At 55.6% G+C, this 19,985-nt stretch overlaps 1 protein-coding gene and 1 long non-coding RNA gene across 5 annotated transcripts in view; one reads left to right on the forward strand and one right to left on the reverse strand.

Annotated features, from left to right (window-relative positions):
* Window positions 1-19,337, reverse strand: part of LOC110345335 (uncharacterized) — a 34,541-nt gene extending 15,204 nt beyond the window's left edge. For 2 of the 4 annotated variants that reach the window (XR_015444241.1, XR_002388618.2), the window contains exons 1-3: window positions 18,256-18,978; window positions 15,022-18,156; window positions 100-14,819 (exon numbers count right to left, since the gene is read on the reverse strand). This is a non-coding gene — a long non-coding RNA (uncharacterized LOC110345335). Of the gene's footprint in view, window positions 1-99; window positions 14,820-15,021; window positions 18,157-18,255; window positions 18,979-19,011 lie in introns of those variants that run through there. The other 2 variants (XR_002388619.2, XR_002388620.2) reach the window with 2 other exon arrangements.
* Window positions 3,469-10,382, forward strand: Optc (opticin). Its single transcript, XM_013078587.3, is given in 7 exon segments — window positions 3,469-3,646; window positions 3,649-3,686; window positions 4,381-4,517; window positions 5,970-6,130; window positions 6,835-7,037; window positions 9,355-9,450; window positions 10,176-10,382. Coding segments are annotated over 7 exon segments (984 nt in total). The 3' UTR covers window positions 10,347-10,382.
* Window positions 19,338-19,985: the final 648 nt, after the last annotated feature.

Genomic DNA, 19,985 nt, shown 5'->3' on the forward strand with positions numbered 1-19,985 from the left:
ACAGATACTAATTGTCAAGGGTCTCCCAGTGCTCAGTATCAAGGAGAACGGGGAAGACAGGACCGTCATCTTCTCTGACTTCGTAAATCTCAGACTCACCGGGGGAGCGTAGTGTGCAGGAGAGCCATGGGAGAGCCAGGTCAAGGGAACAAAGAGCCGCTCATCTGGAATGTTCTACAGGGTCCACAGAAGGTCAGAAAAGGTGAGAACAGGGGCCCCAGCTTCTCCACATGGAGGGACCCTGGCTCTGGAAAGGCGACGCCACCCTCTGGGCCTGCACCATCCTCTGCGGGATGGAAACGGCCCAGTGAAACCCTCACCCAACCTGCCCTGCCTGTAACACCTGCAAAGGTTCAGCGATCACTGACCATGTGCTGGGCTCCCAGCCAAGAACTCAAGGATGGGCAACATATACCCCATGCCCTTGAGGAATTCGTAACTTGGTAAACAGGGGAAAATCCACAAATTTATACTTCTGTCTTAAGGGTTCGTGATCACGCTGCGTCGTACAAACAGCATAGAGGAAGGGGCCTTTGCCTCTGGCTGGGGGTCAACCGGAAAGGCTCCCATCACTTAGGGATGAATCAAATCTTGCCTGACCAGAGAAGGGGAAAAGCACAGGACCCGGAGGGAAAACAGCAGGAGCAAAAAGGTAGGAATGCTAGGGACTCCTTCGGGAGTCTGTCTTAGAGCCTTGCTACCAGCCCTCAGTAGGAAGATACACTGTCGTCCAAAACACAGGAGGGTTCCCAAAATTTCCACCCCTGCCCCTCTCCCTGCCCACAGCTGGGGCAGACATAGCATTGGCTGGGCAGACTTCTGTCCACCTCGCTTGCCACCTCCATTCCATCAACACACTTTGTGCCTGTCCCGATGAGATGAGGACTGGAGTGCCCTCTACCCCACACACTCACCTCCACCCACCTGTTCGCCAGGCTCTCAGGGAGCTGAGCTGCCTGGAACAGCGTGTAGCTGGCTGGTTCCCACACAGCGCATGCTGGTCCAAAAGAATCTGCCCTGAAATCCATGGGAACAAGGGCGAGCAATCAGCAAGCTGGAGAAAGCAAAATTAGAAGCCGGGAGAGGGTCCCCACCCAAGGTGGCTCCCAGGCAGGAATGGGGGAGGGCGAGCCTGGGGCTGAGAGCGAACTCTGGCTGGCTGTGAGGACTGGCGAGGGGTCAGGGCGGCCTGTGGCAGGGGATGGTGCGCAGTGCATCAGGCATAGCCGAGTGCCACAGGGCTGTCATCCAGCCTGGAGGGATGGTGGAGGCAGGTGGCCGGGGAATGAATGAGCAGTTGATTTGCATTCTTCGCAGGAATGAACGGCCTGGGCTGGGAGGGCAAGCTTCCAGGCTGACTGTAGGGGGCAGAAGGGCTCTGGCTGCAAGGCCTGGCTGTGGGGGTGGACATGCAGGAGAGCAGCCCACAATCGGCCATCTGCCTCCTGGGCACCCCCCTCTGGTTCCAGGGCTCCTCCCAGGCCGGCAGGGCCCCTGATGGTGGAGCTCCCCAGAGTGTGGATTGACAGGGGCCCAGGTACTTGTGCGTTGCTCTCCAGCTTGGCTCTTGCACTGCGGGAAGGCCCCCTCCCCCTGCAGCTGGTGCCCCCTTGGGGAACTGTTGCGCCTGTGCCTTCACCCGGGGCTCCAGGCACAGCTGAGCTATGCCAAGCCCATCTGTTCTGAGAGTCCGAGACATGCGGTCTCAGAACTCACGGGAGGAGGCAGAGAAGAAGAGGATCAAGTGAACCACAGAAAACTCTGGCCTGGGACTCAGGAAATCTGTGTAACCTCGAGCAACTCCTCCCTCTCTGGGCCCTTCTGGGCCTCAGTTTCCTCCTCAGTACAATCTGGGGTTCAGACTAGGTCACTTCAGGGGGCCTTGAAGCAGGGATTCAGGATGTGGACAGTGGAAGGCAACAGGGAACAGGGGATAGGGCTGACAAACTTGGCCAGAGAGGAGGGTGCAGGCTGCAGAATCGGAGGAGACATCTTCAACACCTTCACCCCAGCCTGCCCGAGACACTAAGGAAAGCAGCACTTCTCCCAGTAAGCACATACTGGGCCGAAGAAAACCAGCTGGGAAGGCGAGCTCTGACTCCATCCCCTCGATCCAGCCCTCCCAGGAGTTCAGAACCTGGGGGGTGAGGACTCTCCCTTCTGCCTCTCTAAGACCGGACCTTATTTCGAGAAGGGTGGCCCAGAAAGACAGCAAGGGGAAGGGGCCCCAGAGCAGGCAGAGGGAGAGAGGAAGAATTCCGGTTCATCAAGCAGAGGTATGCGAATGGAGACCCCCCCCCAAAAGAGGAGGGGAAACAGCAGGATCAGAATGAGTGACAGATCTGATTCGACAGTCAGCCTGGCTTCGCCTCTATCCTCCAGCCAGCTGCTGCTTTTAGCCCCAGCCCTGGTGCAGTCCATCAGAGTCCCTACCTCCCTGAAAGCTGCTGGGCTCTATTTGAGAGCCAAGAGCATCTAAAGGTAAGGTATGAGGTTGAAGGCCTTAGGCCCACTGATACTCAAATGTTCAATGATCCTGCAGATTGGTTGGGAATGGGAGGTGAGATGAAGACTTCTCTTGCTGCTGCTGGGGGCTACCCCTGGGCCCAGCTGAAGTTAAGGAGGAAGACCTACAGAGACATGTGCAGCTGGCTTGGGAGGGAGGCACATGCTGGCTACGCCTGTGTACACGCTTCAACACCCACCCCACACTTCACCCATGTGTGCGGACATGCGGGAACTGCATGAACATGCACAGTCTCACACACACACTGCATGTGTGCATAGTCACCAGGGCACACACACAGATTTACACATATCTCGGGACCCTCCCAAAATCAAAGAAACCACACAAAGAACTCTCTTACATCTATAGTCATCTGTTTCTAAAAAGCTGCATTTCCAAGCGTCTACTTTAAGACTCTATCTTCTTTTTTCTGTGATATGTCAAATCGTAAGCCATCTCCAGATGGACTAAGAATGGCTGGGAAGGGATGTGCCACATTCATTTCTGTCCTCCCAGAGGCAAGTCCCTCCCATAAGTGTTGGTTGGGGGATTTTTTTGGTACTGGGGATTGAACTCGGGACATTTTGCTCGCAAGGCAGGCAGCAGCACCACTGAGCTAAATCCCCAGGCCTCCCATAAGTGTTTGAGGAGTAGCAAGCCTACGCCGGGCGTCTGTCTGCGTGCACTGTGGGGTGGATACCTGAACACCGGCATCAAGTGCCACAGAGGAGGGCTAGAGACGCCTCTAGGTGCAGCCCCAGCTTTTCGGGAGCCTTTGGGTGGATGGGGCCACTGAGAAAGTGAGCGTGATGAATGGCAAGAGCCTTCGAGGGCGCAGTGGGAGGCAGGGCAAGTTTGAAAGCTGTTCCCACAAAGCTTGAGAAAGCTCCAACCAACCGCTGCCCCTCCTCCTGCCCACTGCCTAGGGCTGCGCATTCTCAACCCAGCCCCCCTAGCCCCCCATGAGGCTCTCGGCTTACCTGAGAGTGCTGAGCCTGGTGCTGCAGGACACAGGGCCAGCTTCTGTCCCAGAGGAGAGGAAGAGGAGAGAAGAGCCAAGCCATGGCGAAGACGATGCCTATGGAGCCCTGCATGTGGGGAACCATGGCCCGAGCCTGGACGACTCCAGTGAGGGCAGTGACCTGAGGACCCCGAAGACCCTGAGGACCAGCTCCCTGAGGTGAGGGGCACGGTGGACTGACTGCATGCCCCAAGAGATGGGGTCAAGCGGGACCCTTCCCTCCTCCTGCCCTGCAGTGCGGGTCTCTCAAGCCCCAACTCTTTCTCTAGAGTGCAAATTCTCAGCCCTGTTCTTGCATAGGAAATTGTCCCTTACAGGAGACTAACAACCAGGACGCAGAGCTCCAATTTCTTGCTCCATTTGCAGCAAACTTGGTAAGAACCCACCCCAAAGTCGTACATCCCTCCCAGGCCACCAAACAGGATCCTAAGCCATGTCGCATTAGGGTGAGGATCAGCCGTGTCCTCAAATTCTGCCTAGAAAAGGGAAAGCCATCCCAGCCCTACCTCTTTCCTTAGACTGTTTGCCACCTTGAGTTTCTTGGCAGCACCTGCGCCTCTGCAGGGGCTGACCTGGGCAGCCTCTGCCCATGTCCAGGTTGAGCTGGGTCTGTGCGGAGCCAGGGGAGAGCACCAGCCTGGGAAATCCTGGGAACTGGGCTCTGGCTCCCAGCTGGTTCCCTGACTGTCCCTCTCTGCACTGGGCCTGCCTCCTCATCTGCACCCACTCTGAGTTTCCCTCCTAGCTCCTACCTTCTTCCCCATGGTGACTCTGCAGGTTTGAAATTGGTCACCGAGGTTTCCAGAAGCCAAAGTTAAATCCTTCTCAGGGACCCACTGTGTGCTGTCCCCAGGTTAGAGTGACCAGGCTAACTCCTCCAAGCAGGATCGGTCCCACCCAGAACACTATAGCTACAAGAACATCCAACCCCGTGATGACCAGGGCTACTTTGCCAACTATGCCAAGCTTACTGGGCTCCCCAACCAGCCAAGGTAAGTGCCAGTCAGATGGCCACAACATCCATTGGTCATGGGCTAAGAAGTCACGATTCAGGACCAGAGGCTATCAAAGTGGAGTGTGGTCATGCCTAAGAGGGGCCTTTATCAGCAGGGAGAGGAAGGGAGAGAGTCACAGTAAGAACAGAGAACAAAAACCCAAAGGAGAGGCTGGCTATCCCCAGTACTTCTTCGTGAATGCACAAATTGGACAGGAAGCAGAGCATTGCAAGGACTCCCCTATGCCCCAGCAAAGCCACCATCCCTTAATTAACAGCCCCACTCAGGAAGCAGGTTGAGTGGTAATTAGATTAGAGACAATTAGAAGCCTGTAGAGAAGAATAAATAACTTTGTGGCTGTCACTTGGCATGGGGGCAAATGAAGCAGTCACACAGCTTTCAGCATTGAATTTTCCTCCTCAGCAGCTCTCTCTCCTCCCCCAGAGACTGGCATGCTGGTGTCCAGCAGTGGGCGCTCAGTACTCCGAAGGGGATCAGGAACTGAGGCGGTGTAGGGGTGCATCTCATTCTCGACTTGCTGGTACTCAGCGTCCCTGTTGCCTCTTGCCTGGGTAGACCCAGGGTCCTGGGACATCCCCCAGGGTACTCGTTCAGGCATCTATGTCATCTCTGAGTGAGAGTCTCAGGACGGAAGACCATAAAGGCCCTTGCTGGACCTGCTGTGTGAGGCCTACAGTTAAGGCGGGAAACTCACACACACACAAACACACACACTTCACCTACTCCTGCTGGTCACTGCTGCAGAGAGGAGCAGTGTCACTGCTTGCTGCTAGCGTGCTTCCTGGAGTGGGCCGAATGCTGGGCTCTTGGTAGTCTTGGCACCTGTGATTGCATGTGACAGAAAGCCCCTGCACTGCTCATTTCTGTGAGCCAGTGAAGTCCACCCAGCCTTTCACAGCCAGTCTGTCAGATGGCCTGGCCTCCACCTCATGACTGCATGCTCCAGAGATGAGGCCCCAGGCTGAGAACAGGGGAGGGCTATTTCCCCATAAAAACGATGCCAATGCCATAAGAGGGGAAATGGGTACAGGGCAGGCATCGTCCTCTCTGCCGTGGCTCTGTTATGCTTCTTGGAGCCACACAGACTGTGTCCGACCCCTGTCCCCAAGGCAGCTGGCAGAGCCACACCCCTGGCTATTACACTGGATTCTGGCTTTCTTTCATCCTCACTGTATTCTTTTGGACCAGAGAGGATCCCTGTGGAAAGGAGACTGATAGCTGAAGTCCTGGAGATGCCCAATAGACACAGGAAAGCCTACAAAAGACCAGAGTCTAATGGAAGCAGGGCGAACCTGATTCTCTTGGGGCTAGGACTGGACACTCAGAGCAGCCAGTCGGTTCTGGCCACCTCTCTGGGGTGAGAACACTGGCTGTGGCAGCTGCAGCAGAGCCTGACGGCTCTCCCTCTCTGACTCCCACCTGGGTCGGGGCTGCCCACCTGGCTGCTCTGTGTGTGCCTCGGTTCCTCCATATACTTTGACGACACCGACCTGGCGAACATCCCTCCTCTCCCACCGATGACCACCTACCTGTATGCTCGCTTCAACCACATCAGCCATATCAGGGCCGGAGACTTCACAGGGCTGAGTATGCGTACCCGGGAGAAGGGGGGGAGGGGCCAGGCAGGTCCTTTCCCGTGCACCTGGCCAGATGCTGTTAGACTCACCCTGTGCCAACCCTGTCCTGCTAGCTCTCAGTCTGTCCTGTTGTCAAAGGGATGGAGCCCCAAGCCCTTCATCTCCCTCCCCTTGAGAAGTTTAAACAGTGGAAGTGGCCTATTTTCTACCAGAGAGTTGGGAAGGGAAAGTGTGATCAAGTCAAAATTTTCAGGATGTCCCAGCAACTGTAGCTGCATTGACCTCTGGACTGTACCATCCCCGGTCTACTCTTGGGCTCTGGTGCTGTTCCCATGGTTGGGTGGTTGTTCTGCTACTTTAGACAGGAGACCTGGGTGCCACACCAGTTTCCACCACTAATTCCACGGCCTTCCAGGCTTCGATGCCCTTTGTGTAAACTCATGGGTGGGGAGTGTCCAGGGATTTCTGGGCCTCTTGGCTCTTGTCCGTGAAAGGTTTCTTCCAATCAGATGCAAGGTAGGCACCCACAGCCCAGCATGAAACTACAGTGACAGGAATGGAGGAACCAAGGGCTTTTCCCAGGAGACCAGATCTGGCTTGGAGACCTAGTGCTGATGGAGACGGGTTAAAATCCCCTGACACTGAGGGGGTGGAGACAGACCTGGTGGGGGTGAGGAAAGACTGCACATCTCCGTACCCTTCCCTGTCCCTCAGCAAAGCTGAAGAGGATTGACCTCTCCGGCAGCATCATCTCCTCCATCGATAACGATGCCCTCCACCTGCTGCCGGCCCTGCAGGAACTGATCCTGTCGGAGAACCAGCTGGCAGCTCTGCCCATGCTGCCCCCAGGCATTGAGCTGCTGGATGTCTGCCTGAATCGTCTCCGGAGCTCAGGGATACAGCCTGGGGCTTTCAGGGTGAGTGGGGGCCTGCAGTCTGCCCTGTGCCACCTGCCCCACCCCTACCCCCAGCATCTGGAGGCTTCCCTGCCTCACCCTTGCTCTGGGGTATAAAACTCCATGCCCATTTTTTTCTTCCTTTCCCGTGTGTTGCTTATTAAAGGTTCTCTGGTTGAAGGAAACTCTCTGGCTCAGGAGAGGACTTTTGCAGCATGCTGTTCCAACAGCCTCCATGAGTGGGGAGCACACTACCAGGCCTTGTGTGCCTGTTCCTGGGAATGGAGGAGACCAGCAACCCAGATCAGCAACTTCCCTCTGCCTCTGTGGACCCCAAGTCCCTTGTCTGGCTTCTTCCCATGCACCTTCATTGCCTGTTCTTCCCTCCACACACTAGCATCCTTGGGATACTCATACGTTCTGCTCCCCGAAAACCGGGCTTGCCCATGGCTTGCCTACCTAACCCTAAAGCCTACCTACCATTTCGTCTCCCAAACCCACCACTCGGTGACTAACCACTGTCCCTGCATGGTCACAGTGTCCAGAGAGACAATCTGCTGGGTCACTGGCTGGCTGCCTATTGGGGGAAAGGCCAGATCACACGGCACCAACGCAGCCCCTGGGGCTGCCCGCTCCACAGGGCTGGGCAGAGCCTGGTTGCAGTTCTGCTGAGCAAGTGAAGCAGAGTGGACAAGACTGACCGCACTTCCTCTCCAGGTCTGCTGCGTGGTTAGGAACAGCCTTCGGAGACTTGATCTCCTTCATTCAGATGCTCTTTGTCACTTTCTTAGGTACAGGCCCACAGTTCGTGACATTTCCACCAGGACTGGACGACATAGATGGGGGTGGGCCCCTAAGATTATGTTGCCTATGACACTGTGGCTCTCTTAGTTTGTGGAAACGTATTCTATACTCCTCACATGAAAGAAACTGCCTAATGACACATTTCTCAGACCATATCCCCACAGTTAAGCAGCGCATGACTACAGTGTACTTTTCACAAACTAACCTACATTTAGAAGCATCAAATCAAGTCAAACCTTTTTTTCCAGTACTGGGGATTGAAGCCACGAAGTGCCAATCTTTCTCCCCAGCCCCCACCCCACTCTACTCTTCTTCCTTTCCACTCTTTTTTTTGGTACCAGGTATCGAATTCAGGACCTCACGCTTGCCAGGCAGGCCCTACACCACTGAGCTAAATCCCCGGCCCTCTTTCAGTTCATTTTGAGACAGGGTCTCATTATATTGCCCAGGATGGCCTTGAACTTTTGTTGTTCCTGCCTCAGCCTCCAGAGTAGCTGTGCGCCACCATACCTGGCCAGAGCTGCTTTTTGAAGCAGGCTGAAGGCACAGTCATGCCTTAGACCCTCTGCTACCCCACCCCCTGACACCTTCCACCCTGTGTGCAGGGGTCCTGGGGGTGGATGCAAGACTCAGTGCCCACACCACTTCTGTGGAGTCAGGAGCTCTGCGTGCCCTCTGGCCTCAGTTTCCCAGGTGAAGGGCTGCATCCACATGATCACTGAGCTCGCTCACTGCCCCAGCCCTAAGCAACATCCAGCTGTCTCCATGTGAGCAGGCTTCTCTCTGCCCTGTCCTGAGACTTTTCTCAGCCTAGGGGAGGCAGGGGCTTTGGAGCCAGAAAAAGCTGAGCTCCTGGGTGGTAAAGTCACTATACCCTTCTGATCTTGTTTCTCACCTGCAAAATGAAGACAGTGATTCCTGCCTGACACCCTAGCTGTGGGATTCTTTACAGCAGCAATTACCCAGAGCAGAGGAATATGGCATGCGGATAGCAGGTGCTCCCTGAATGGGAGCTATTATTCTTCACTCCTCTACAGGCCCCCAGAGGCTTCTCTTTCCCCCAGTCCTGCTCCCATTAGACCACCTGCTTCTGGTAGTGCTGTCACCCCCAGACACAAGCTGCCTCTGTGCCTTGGGGTTCTCATTCCACTGGCCTGACATCCAAGTGCGCCCACATCTGCTGCACACTTAGCACCGGGTGGATCCCTCTGATGACAGAGAAGTGAGGCTGCACGGAGATGTCCCCATCCTCCCTCCGGCTGCCCTCCCAGCCATCACTGCAGCCCCCACTCCCCCAGCTGCCAGCGCCTAGGTGCAACACCTCTGCTCCTGCATTCACCTGCAGTCAATGTCTGTTAGCTCCTTACAGAACCAAGCAGCCCCACGCCCAGCACCCAGCACAGAGTCCAGCGCATGGCTGAGGCTAAGTAAACCCTGAGTGAACGAAAGGAGTCCCCGACCCCGGCCTCATCAGCACCTCCCCGATGCCAAGGCCCAATAGGGCCTCCAGCCTCCAGTGCTCTGTGTCCCACAGGCCCTGGAGAAGCTGCAGTTCCTCTATCTGGTGGACAACCTGCTGGATTCTGTCCCCGGGCCTCTGGCCCTGAGCCTGTGCTTGCTACATCTGCAGGTGAGGGCCTCTGCCAGGTGAGGGCCTCAGGCAGGAGTGGGGGCAGAGAGCAGGGGCAGATAGCAGGGGCAGCTCCTGGGAGTGAAGGGGACGTGGACCCAGCAGCTGGGGTGTATTGAAGACATGTTCTTGTCTAGATCATTGTCCGTGGCCCCCATTTAACTTTCTCTATTTCTCCTCCTTCTTTCCTCTGCCCCCCCCACCCCCGCTTTTTTTACAGAACTGGGATTGAACCCAGGACCTTCATACTGAGCTACATCCCCAACCTCTCCCCCTTTTAATTTTTGTGACAGAGTCTCACTAAGCCACTAAGTTGCCAAGGCAGGACTAGAACTTGTGATCCTCCTGCCTCAGCCTCCCAGAGTGCTGGAAGTACAGGCATGGGTCACCATGCCCACCTCTCTACTTCTTCTTTTATAAAACTTTCTCTCCCTTTGCATCTTTATTTCATCTCACTTACCTGACTTCCCATTCCCCCCTTTCTTACCTTCTGTCTCTCCTCTTCTCTTACTGTCAATGCCTCCATCCTTCCTACCCTTCTTCCCTTCACCTCACTCTCCCTTCATCCTCCATGGGTGTCCTTGCCTCACTCCCTGTGTGGTTTCCACATTTTGTGCCTTGGTTTCCTCAGTGGCCCAGGAAAGGCAGAGTAGGCAATGGTGGATGTGGGCTTTCGGAGAGAGGGGCCTCTGGGCAGGGACTCGGCTGCAGCCTGTGCTTTGCAGAATAACGTGATAGAGACCCTGGCGAGAGGCACCCTCTGTGACACCAAGGAGCACAGACACACCCGCAGGCGGCTGGAAGACATCTGCCTGGACGGTAACCCTGTCAACCTCAGTCTCTGCCCGGGCACCGACTTCTGCCTGCCCAGGCTCCCCACTGGCCGCTTCACCTAGCCCCAGTGTCCTGTCCTCTCCTCCCAGGTAGAGCCCACCGAGGGCACATGGCGCCCTGTCCCCCAAGTCTAAGCAGCACTAGACAGCCTCGTGATCCAGTTGCAAAATCACCACCTCAGTCCCTGCACACACACACACACACACACACACACACAGACACACACACTGCGACGCCCTGTCCTTCAGTAGCCAGATTTGCGTTTCCCTCTCCTCTTTCCTTAACACCTTATGTCTCCTGGCTCCGGGCAGAGCGGCGTCTGCAGTAGAGCTCTTTTTCATATTCCCCATCCCTCCTGCCCACACAGAGTGCCAGGAAAGCCAGGAAAGAGGAGGAGGACGAGGAAGAGGCAGAGGGTGGAGAGGGCAGGGGAGAAGAGGCCAGCGGTGCTCTGGAGCCAGCTGTTAGCTGTGGGGCTTGCAAGAACTGATTATCATATTTTCTAGAATCTTGCAAGTCAGTTGTTAGACATAGCTGTTACGGAGAAGCAAATTATATAACCTCACCATTAAATATATTGAAAACAAATGTAATAAATACTCAAAACTCATCACTTCCTAATCATCTTACTGTCTTTTGCTGTTGAACATGCTCCTGAAGTTACTTATGTCCACGGCACCTGTGTGGTGGAAATTCAATCTAATGGTCTGCTACTTAGTATCTCTTCCCTGTTCTTGTTCGGTAACATCACATTGGTATTTTGAAATTGACCGTGGTGGGAGATTTACACCATGGAATCCATAAACGCTATAAACCAGTCTTGGGTTTTGGTTTTCGAGTCTGGTTGTTGAAAGCTCACCAGCACTCCATGGAGGAGACAGAATAGCCGTTAGCCCTTCTCTACCCCTGAGCTGTGCTAGTGGAGGTGAGTAGAGACTCCTTAATTTCTTGCTCTTCCTGAGCTGGGACCTCCTGTGAGATCAGGAGGGAGCCAAGCAGAAGGATGCAGAATGACTCTTCTGCTGGATGCCCTTTCAGTAGCTCTGACCTCTTCTTCCCAGGCCTGGGCCAGGCTCAGAAGGCTGGTTTCTGACCACTAAGGTTTCTGTCCTTCCCAGGCTACCCTGCAATGTTCAACCAGCAGAGGGCAGCCTTGGGCAAAGATAATAAATAAATATAGCAATTTCCTGCGATCTTTCTGGGTGCTGGGCAGGGCCTACAGTGCTGAGTGGGTGGGAAGAGCAACCATTACCCAGCTGACTTGTTCTTTGAATGATAAAGGATAGGAGACCTGGGGCAAGGGGGCCGAGAGGGTTGGTGCTCAGCCGGCAGTGCCTTCGCTCATGCAGCAAGGGTTTTCTGGAGCACCTGCCTGCCATGTGCCAGGCACAGTGTCACATGCCGGTGACATGATATGTACAGACTCCTTTGCCTCATGGAGCTTCTACTCTAGTGCCGAAGATGGGTGTTAAACCAATGGTTAACACACATAACCACACTATTTGACTTATAAGTGCTCTAAAGGGAACACACAGAACATTACAGGGGTTCATAAAATGGGGCTATGTGTAAGGGTCTGGAAGACCCCCTTGTAGAATTGACATTTAAGCTGAAACCAAAGACAGAGTAGGAGCTGGCCAAGCCTTGGGTTGCCAAGGCAACCACACAGGGTCCCAGGTGGTCCTTGAGTCTGGAGGGACAGGTGTTTCTTGTGGCCCACATGGAAGGGAACCTGTTAATGACTGCCCCCCCCACCTGTCTAGCACCTCACTGAGCACTCTGGATCCTCATGACAGTGCGTAAGCTGACAAGTCAGGAATTATTATTCATCCCCCAGATGAAGAAATCAGGAGCTAGAAGAGATGAATCACTTACCCACTCACACAACTGACTGACGCTTGGACCAGCGCTGCATGCACTGGCTCCCAGACGAGGCAGGGGGGAACCGTGTGATGCTGAGCGAGGTTTCCGTCTCCTTCTCTCCTAGAGATAAAGCAGCCCAGCACACATTGCCCCAGGGAGGACAGGGAAGGCAGTGAGCTTAGAGCTGCCACTGGCTCCTTGGGGTGTGTGTGTGTGTGTGTGTGTGTGTGTGTGTGTGTGAGAGAGAGAGAGAGAGAGAGAGAGAGAGAGAGAGAGAGAGAGAGAGAGAGGCCAGCTCTGTGCATTTCTGTCTCTCTTCCTCTCCTCTTCACCCTTCCTACACTCTTCCATATCCTATTTTCCCCTCCACATCCTATAGGACTATGGAAAGCCTCAGCATGCAACAGCTGTAAGACTCAAGATCTCCAACTTCAAGAAAACCCTGGATAAGGACAGCTCCCATCCCACAGCGCACACACGCACAAACACACACAAACACACACACACACAATCATAAAAGAGATTCTCCAGAGCTGGCTTCCTAGGCACTAGGAGCCGTGTCATCTCCAGCTGCCCATGGTGAATCTGCACACACAGGTCATCAGACTCCTGCCTGAGTGCAGGAGGAGAGGACCAACAATTCCTGTCCTCCACCGCCTTCCCTGGGGCCACTCTGTGTACTTGTAGGATTTCCCCAAGGCCACGCCTCCACCTCCACAGCTGTCCTGACTAATCCCCCAGTGTTGGCTGGGGAAGCCCGAGAAACAGAAAGAATGCCCTTGTTGGCCATCTCCCTGAAGAAATTCTAAACAGAGCATCTGTCCCTCCACCCAGGGGATGGGTGGGGTCAACTGCCACAACCTGTCTTCTGCAAAGGAGCTGGGCTCCTGCACGGCTCGGACATAAAGGAGTGAGCAGTGGCCCTCCTGTCCTGCAGGATGAAGAAGATCAGCCAGGAGGGTGGGTGCCAGCCAGGAATGGAGCCCAGGAGGGGGCCACAGGGTCTGGGCAGCGGGGCAGCCAGCCCTAGTGTCTTACTGCCCACGCCAGCCAGCAGTCTGTCTGCCCCAGACCCCACCTCCTCCCAGGGTCACACTTACCTGACCTCACTCATCCTGGTCCTCAGGTCGGTCAGCAGTCCATCCGCACCTGCTTCTGACCCTGTCAATGCCACTTGGGGCCCAGCCACCAGCCCTGCAGGGAGAGGAGCCCCTCGCTCCTCAGCGGCACCCCAGCAAGGCCAGCCTCACCTGTTGGGAGTGTCCAAGGAGGTGGAGGGGAGAAGCTAGAGCCCCTCTTCTCTATGACAAAGAAGGGGTGAGTCTGCTGCTAGAGCCAGAGGGCCCAAATCCACCTAGGGGGCCTGGAGGTTTCCTCCCCCTACCTCCCCTCCAGACTCCCTTTCTGCTTCCTATTCCCTTCAGTCTCCTCCTGGGAACATTAAGCTCTTTTAGGTTGCAGATTTGCACTTTGCAAATCTCTTTTTCATGTGGGATCTAATTCCACCGTCCCAACTACTTGGTGAGGAATCCTTATCCCTACTTTACAGAGAGAAAATTGGAGGCCACATACTTTGTCCAGGAAAAAGATGACAAAGAGTGTAGAATTTACAAAAACAAAATGGGGTGGGGCTGTGAGGGAAAGTCATTGCCGGGAATTCCTGAGGGAGGCACGGGAATTCCCACCTCCAACGCCTAGAGTAGATTAGTGGCCGACCAAGAGTTTTATTTATTATTGATTTTTTTATTCGGTTTTTTGTTTGGTTTTGTTTTGTTTGCAGTGCTGGGGGTGGAACCCAGGGCCTTGTGCATACTAGACAAGCGCTGTACCACTAAGCTCCACCCCAGCTCCCCAAAACACTCGGAAAAGCAAGAACTGGGAAGGGCATCTCCCAGGCTGGAAAAGGGGTGCCCCCCGGGATTCGGAGTCAGCAGCCCCTGGCAGGAGCACGCCTGCATCCTCGGGGAGCACACGAGTGACCTCGATTCGGCCCAGGGAAACCCGGGGCTCAAGGGCACACTGGCCCCATCCCCCCCAACCCAGGCCCGAGTCTGTCCTTCTCGCTCCGGGCACGGAGGGAGGTAGACAGACAGACAGACAGACAAGAGGCCCCTCCCTGCACCCTCCTTCCTCCCGCCCCTCCCTCTTCCCCACAGACTCCCGCTCCACTCTGGTTCTCCTCTGTCTCAAGGTCGCCTCTGCCGCGGCCAGCCGCTTCACGGTCTCCGGGCTCCGGCAGCCTCAGAGTCTCCTCCCTCGGTCTCCGCAGCGTGGCCGGGACCACGGGGAAAGACGGAGGAAAGATGCCTGTTTACATTCCACTCGTCCTCCCACCCCGACTGACCCGACCCGGTGGCAAAACAGCCGGGGCCCCCCCCAGCCTCAGCCCAGTCCAGCCCGTGCTGCCCTTCCCGACGCCCAGTGGACCTGCACACAGGTATCTCCCCTCTGCTGTCCCTGCCACCTTCTGTGTTCCCTTCCAGGCTCAGGTGCTGGAGCAAACAGCCTCGGGGCCTCCTCTTGCACCACGGGTGCAGCCGTCTGCGGAGTCCTTTTCTACTTGTGTGTCTCAGTTCAGGCACAAGGGGGCCCAGAGGGGCTTCAGACTGCGGCCACCTCAGAGGAACGGAGGGGCAAGAGAATGTGCACTGCTGGGCATCGGCCTGGCTTTCCTGTGGAACATGTGGCAAATCAGCGCCTAAAACTCTCCATCGTCCAGCCTCCTGGCCGGGCTGCCTCCCTCAGGTTCTGATCCTCAAAGCATATCCCAGCCCCAGGACCACAGTGCCCATCCCTACTAGGTCTGCAACACAGACCTAGTCTGAGAACAAAGACTGAACCTCTCCTTCCTGCCCTTCCCATGGCAAGACTCACAGGGACAAAGAAGGATCTGATGAAGAGGAGGAGCAAAAGGAAGGAAGCACAGACAGCCAGCTTCTGATCCTGTCCGGAGCACAGCTGGCCTCTAGCTGACTCTGCTGCCAGAGCTCTTGGCCGGTCTCTGATCCATGCTGAAGAAGGCGCGGTTCCAGCCCTCCACGCACATGCTGACATCCTGACACCAGGGGCAGCAGAGATTGAATGGCAAATTCCCCTAACCCAAAACCCTCAGGGATTATAACCTGCAGTCTCAAAAGAGGGACTCTTCCTTCCAGAGTACCCCCTCTCTGTCAGCAGGTTCTGGAGTCCGCACCTGCAAAACCAGTGGAGTCTCTCTTGGGGAATCTAAGAAATAAACCCCTGGAGGGTAGGTGTTCTAGGGACAGGCAGTGGGGCAGTGCTAGAGGCAGGGAACAGATAGGCAGCGAAGAGGTGGACTGTCGGGGTACAAGAGGGCCTGGATAACCCCAAAAAAGAGCAGCTCAGAGGGACACAAAGGGCTGCTATGCTGGGAATGTTCTGCAAAATAAGAAGGTGGTAAGCAGTTATCCAGATGTTGAGACGCCCTGCAGAGGAGAAAACATAGCCTTTGTGGCTCAAGTCTTTGGATCAGCTGTATTCCTGGGATGAAATCACCTTCTCGGTGTAGATGCTGCCCCTCCGAAGAGGCCGGTCTGAAGATAAGGTCCCGTGGAAGTCAGCAGATGCAGACGTCAGCCCTGCAGACGTGACAGCAGGCAGAGAGGCAGGAAGCTGGCAGAAATGTGGTCCTTGTGTCCCTTGGTCTCTGCTCCTGTTTCCAGACAGGCCTTTGTCTGGTGCAGAGGGGGATCTCCCCTCCGGTTTAAGCAGGGCCCGAGGTCCAGGCTGCAGAAAGCTACCCAGCCACCATGGGTAAGACACCGCACCTGGCCTTGGGCTAGCCCATGGCATTGTATGTATCATCAATCCAATGCCCCGATTTTATTCAAGAACTCAGAGCCAGGGATTTAGGTCAGTGGTTCCGCCGCCTGCCTCTCAAGCACAAGGTCATGAACCCCAGTACCAGTAGCAAAAAACCCCAAAACAACAAGAACTCAGAGAGGTTCAGTTCCTGGCCTAAGGTCACAGAGCAAGTAAGAGGCAGAATGGAATTTCCAACTTGGCCTGTCTGCAAAGCCCTCCAAACCTCCTGGATTGGAGCTGGGTGTCTGACACACATGCTGAAGCATGTCTCCTCCCATGCTCTCTATGGGAATCTTGTGCAGACCACACCCAATAAACACTGTGCCAGAGCAGCTCCCCTGTGTGGGGGAGACAGACCTCGAGAGAAATCTGACCCCAGGCCCGGGGGTTTAGCTCGGTGGTTTCGACACCTGCTGCGCAAGCGCAAGGACCTGAGTTCGATTCCCGGTACCAAAAAACAAAACAAAACAAAAAGCAAAGAAATCTGACCCTAAATGGCCCCTTCTCCTCCCTCCCTCTCCTAATGTCCCCAACTGGCGGCACCTACCACCTGGATTTCTCCTCCCAGCCTTTCCTGTAGATCTCCCTCCCACACCCACTCCCTTCCTACCTATTGTCTGAGCCCCACTTTTTGGCTCCTGAGCTCCTAGTCTCTGATTTGTTTCCACTCCTTGAGCCCTGAGCACAATAAGCTCTTCCTGCTTATTGGTAAACAGAATCACAGCGAGGCCCGGGGCGACTGCCTGCCAGGTCTGAGCTGGGAGCCTCTCCCCCTGCAGCCCCGTCATGGGGACAGGAACTGCACAGGTGGGCCAGCCCAGTCTGCACAGCCCCAGCCCTGCCATTCCTGTGCACTGTGGCTGAGGGGCAAGCGGGTTGAGCCCCAAATTTGCTGCCCCTCTCCTTCCAAAGAGTCTGGGAACCGCCCACTTGTCCCTTACCTGGGGCCCAAGGGGAGCCCTTCACTTATTTGCTGCCATCACCCAGCAAAGTCCCAGCACCCCATGCCCAGGTGAGTGCTACTTCGTGGGTGGTGTTTTCCAAATAGCTTCTACCACGGCCTGTGAAGATGCCCTGACCAGGCAAAGTGTCAAAGCTGAGGAGCAAGCACACTCACCCTACCCTGAGCAGAGTGGCCTCAGAGGCTGCAGGGGACCCGCCAACTCCTGACCAGGAAGATCCTCCCTTTCACATGGATCCTGGGTCTCTGTTTTCTGAGCTGGACACAGAAGGCCCCTCTGAATCCACAAGGCCGCTGGCCAGAGAGATTCCCAGAGATCCAGCCCTGCCCCTGCCTTACTGTCTCTAGCATCCTCCTCTACCTCTGTGAATGGCTCTTTATTAAGTGTTAGAGACATCAGCATAAGAAACAGGCAGGTCTCTTCTCAGTCTGGGGGAGAGGACACAGACAACAGAGCAAACAGATAAACCATCACAAACCATATAACTGGGGAGGGAAGTGGTGTTCGAAAGGAAGCCTCAGATACTGGGAGTGGAAGATGGTGACAGTAGGTGTGGCAGGCAAGGAAGTCACGTCTGTGGTGATGGCTGAGCTGACATCTCCACGAGAAGAAAGCAGCAGCCAGCAAAGTGGCAGGAACACACTCCAGGCAGAGGGGACAGAGGTACAAAGGCCCTGAGCAGAAGCAACCATGGCGAGTTCGCGGAGGTAAGAAGAGGCCAGGTGAGGCCCAGGTGAGCAGGCAGAGCTGGGGGTGGGGTGGGGCCAGAGAGGCCCGGCCCTGAACAGGAAGGGCTTCAGGGTTCTATTGTAAGCACAACGGATCCTTCTCTGAAAAACTTGATGTCCTCAGTCCCTGTTACTCATGCTAAAAACACAAGGCAGGAGGGAAGTGAGCGTGATTCACAAAGCAGAGGGTGACAGTGACCAGAGAAAACATAACCTTTAAGGAGGAAGGATCTGTTGCTTGGCTACCGGGCCCGGAAGGGTAATGAGGGACTGAGTGGAGAAGGGGGAGCCCAGCATGAGACAGGAGCCCTAAGGGAGAGCTTGAAGAGGGAGGGAGAATCCCAGCTTCCAGGAGGGGGGACTTTGAGGAGGGGGCAGTAAGGAGCATTTTAAGGGGGTCTGATTGTCACTTGCCTCTGGTCACGGCCTCGGGAAGACTCACTCTGGGGCTCCAGGGTCTCCAGGCTTCAGAGTCGGATGGCGACCCCCTTGGACTGGACAGAATGGGCTTCGATGACATCTACTGCTTTGCCACAGCAGAAGTGGAGGCCCCTGCCGTGCCCACCCCAAGGAGATGAGTGCAGGACACTAACCAGTGTGGCCTCGGGCCGCCTCCTCTTTCCTCCCTTGGCCTGAGTGGATTAGATTCCCCTGGAGTGGGAGGTGCAGACTGTCTGCAAAGCCATGAATCCTTATGTTCTTTTGCTTTCTCACCGGGAGGATGTTCAAAGACTGGAGCAGATGGGCTTAGAGTCCAGCTCCTGATCCCCAGAGTAGGCTAGAGGACGGAGCCTCCCCCAGGTGACCCCACCCCAGAGCGGTCGGGGAGGAAAGTCGGGGGGGGGGGGTGCACTCAAAGGAACAGGCCCTCCCCCGGGGACAGGGGCTTCCAGAGCCTCCATGTGCTGCCAGACTCCAGTGCCAGGATGGGGCTGGCACAGCCCCCAGGAAAGTAGAGAAAAGGACAAGGCACCATGAGACGCCTCCCAGGAAGGGGTCTGTGACCTCTCCAGATGGAATACCCCCCTGAAACGCAGATGAGCCCCCTCCCCTTCTGTTGACCCCCCGGGCCCTGGAGAGCAGATTCCAGTCCCTTTGTCCCACCCTGCATCTCAGAGGCAGAGCAGCCCCCAAACCCTGCAGGGCCCTCTCCTCCCCTCCAGCTTGGCTGCAGAGCCGGGAGACAGCTTTTTGAACACGCTGCCTGCTTTCTCCTGCACAATAAATGCTTCCCCACAGAACCTGCTGAGCTCTCCACCGCATTGCATTAGTAATCAGCGCACAGAAGCCTCCTCCCCCGCCTCCTGTCTCACTCTCTCCTGTCTTTCTTCTCCCTCTTCTTCCCTTACCTACTCCTTCGGCCTCCTCCTCACCGATCAGAGTCACTGCCACCTCCTGGGAAGCCGAGAAGGTTTATCATCAAATCAGTCTTTGTCATAAGGAAAACAGGTTTCTTTTCCTCACTTTGAGAGGGTGCTGACAGGAGCAGCTAGGGAAAGGGTGTGTTGTAGATTCAGAGCTTTTTTCCCCTGCGGCTGAATCTGCACTCTCTTCTAATTTCTCTTGGCATTGTTGCTCCTCCAACCTGCCTCTCTGGTCACCTGTCCTCTTAACCCTTACTTAGGAGCATTTGCTCACCTGACCCCTGCTTCTTGTCCTTCCTTCCTTCATTTCATTTCACTCATTCAGTGACATAGAGTCAGTCCCTTTATGTGCCAGGTGCTGGGGACAGGAGACGTGGCAGGGGTACATGGGACATAACAGACCATTACAAGACCAAGCAGTCTCGGTGGTGACAGAGGAGCAGCCAGTCCGTGTGGGTGCAGAGGCATCCTGAAGGTGGGCCTGCTGGAGCAGGGACTCTGGAGAGGCCTGGCTGGCGGGAGAAGGGGCAGGGCCCCTGCTGGGTTCCATGGGGGTGAGACCTGGGAGCAGAAGGATCAGGTAGGTGTTTGGGGGTTCTGGGAAAGGTGGCTTTGAAGAGGACAGGCCTATAGCCATTGGTTAGGAGGCCAATGCCATGTGAATTAAAAGGAAGATATGAGCTCAGGGTGACAATAGTGGTGGCAAGGCAGGTCAAGAGAAGGGACAGAGGGACCCGAAAAACCAATAAGTGTAAGAGCCTGCGCTGGCTCCACAACTGTGGGACACTGCTGAAGAGGGGCTGGCTGACTCCGGGGGAGGGTTGAGTGGGCTTTCTGAGCACCCCGCCAGGGACTGGCCTGGGGGTGCCATGGGGCCAGACAAGCAGGAGAGAATCAGAGAGGTGACAGCAGCAGAAGGAGAGGCCGTGACCCACAGGGAAGGAAGGGGCGGAGCAACC

This window comes from Heterocephalus glaber, unplaced genomic scaffold, assembly GCF_053883595.1.
Source record: "Heterocephalus glaber isolate CG9 unplaced genomic scaffold, H.glaber_assembly_v1.0 deba00001600, whole genome shotgun sequence".
NCBI classification, from domain to species: Eukaryota; Metazoa; Chordata; class Mammalia; order Rodentia; family Bathyergidae; genus Heterocephalus; species Heterocephalus glaber.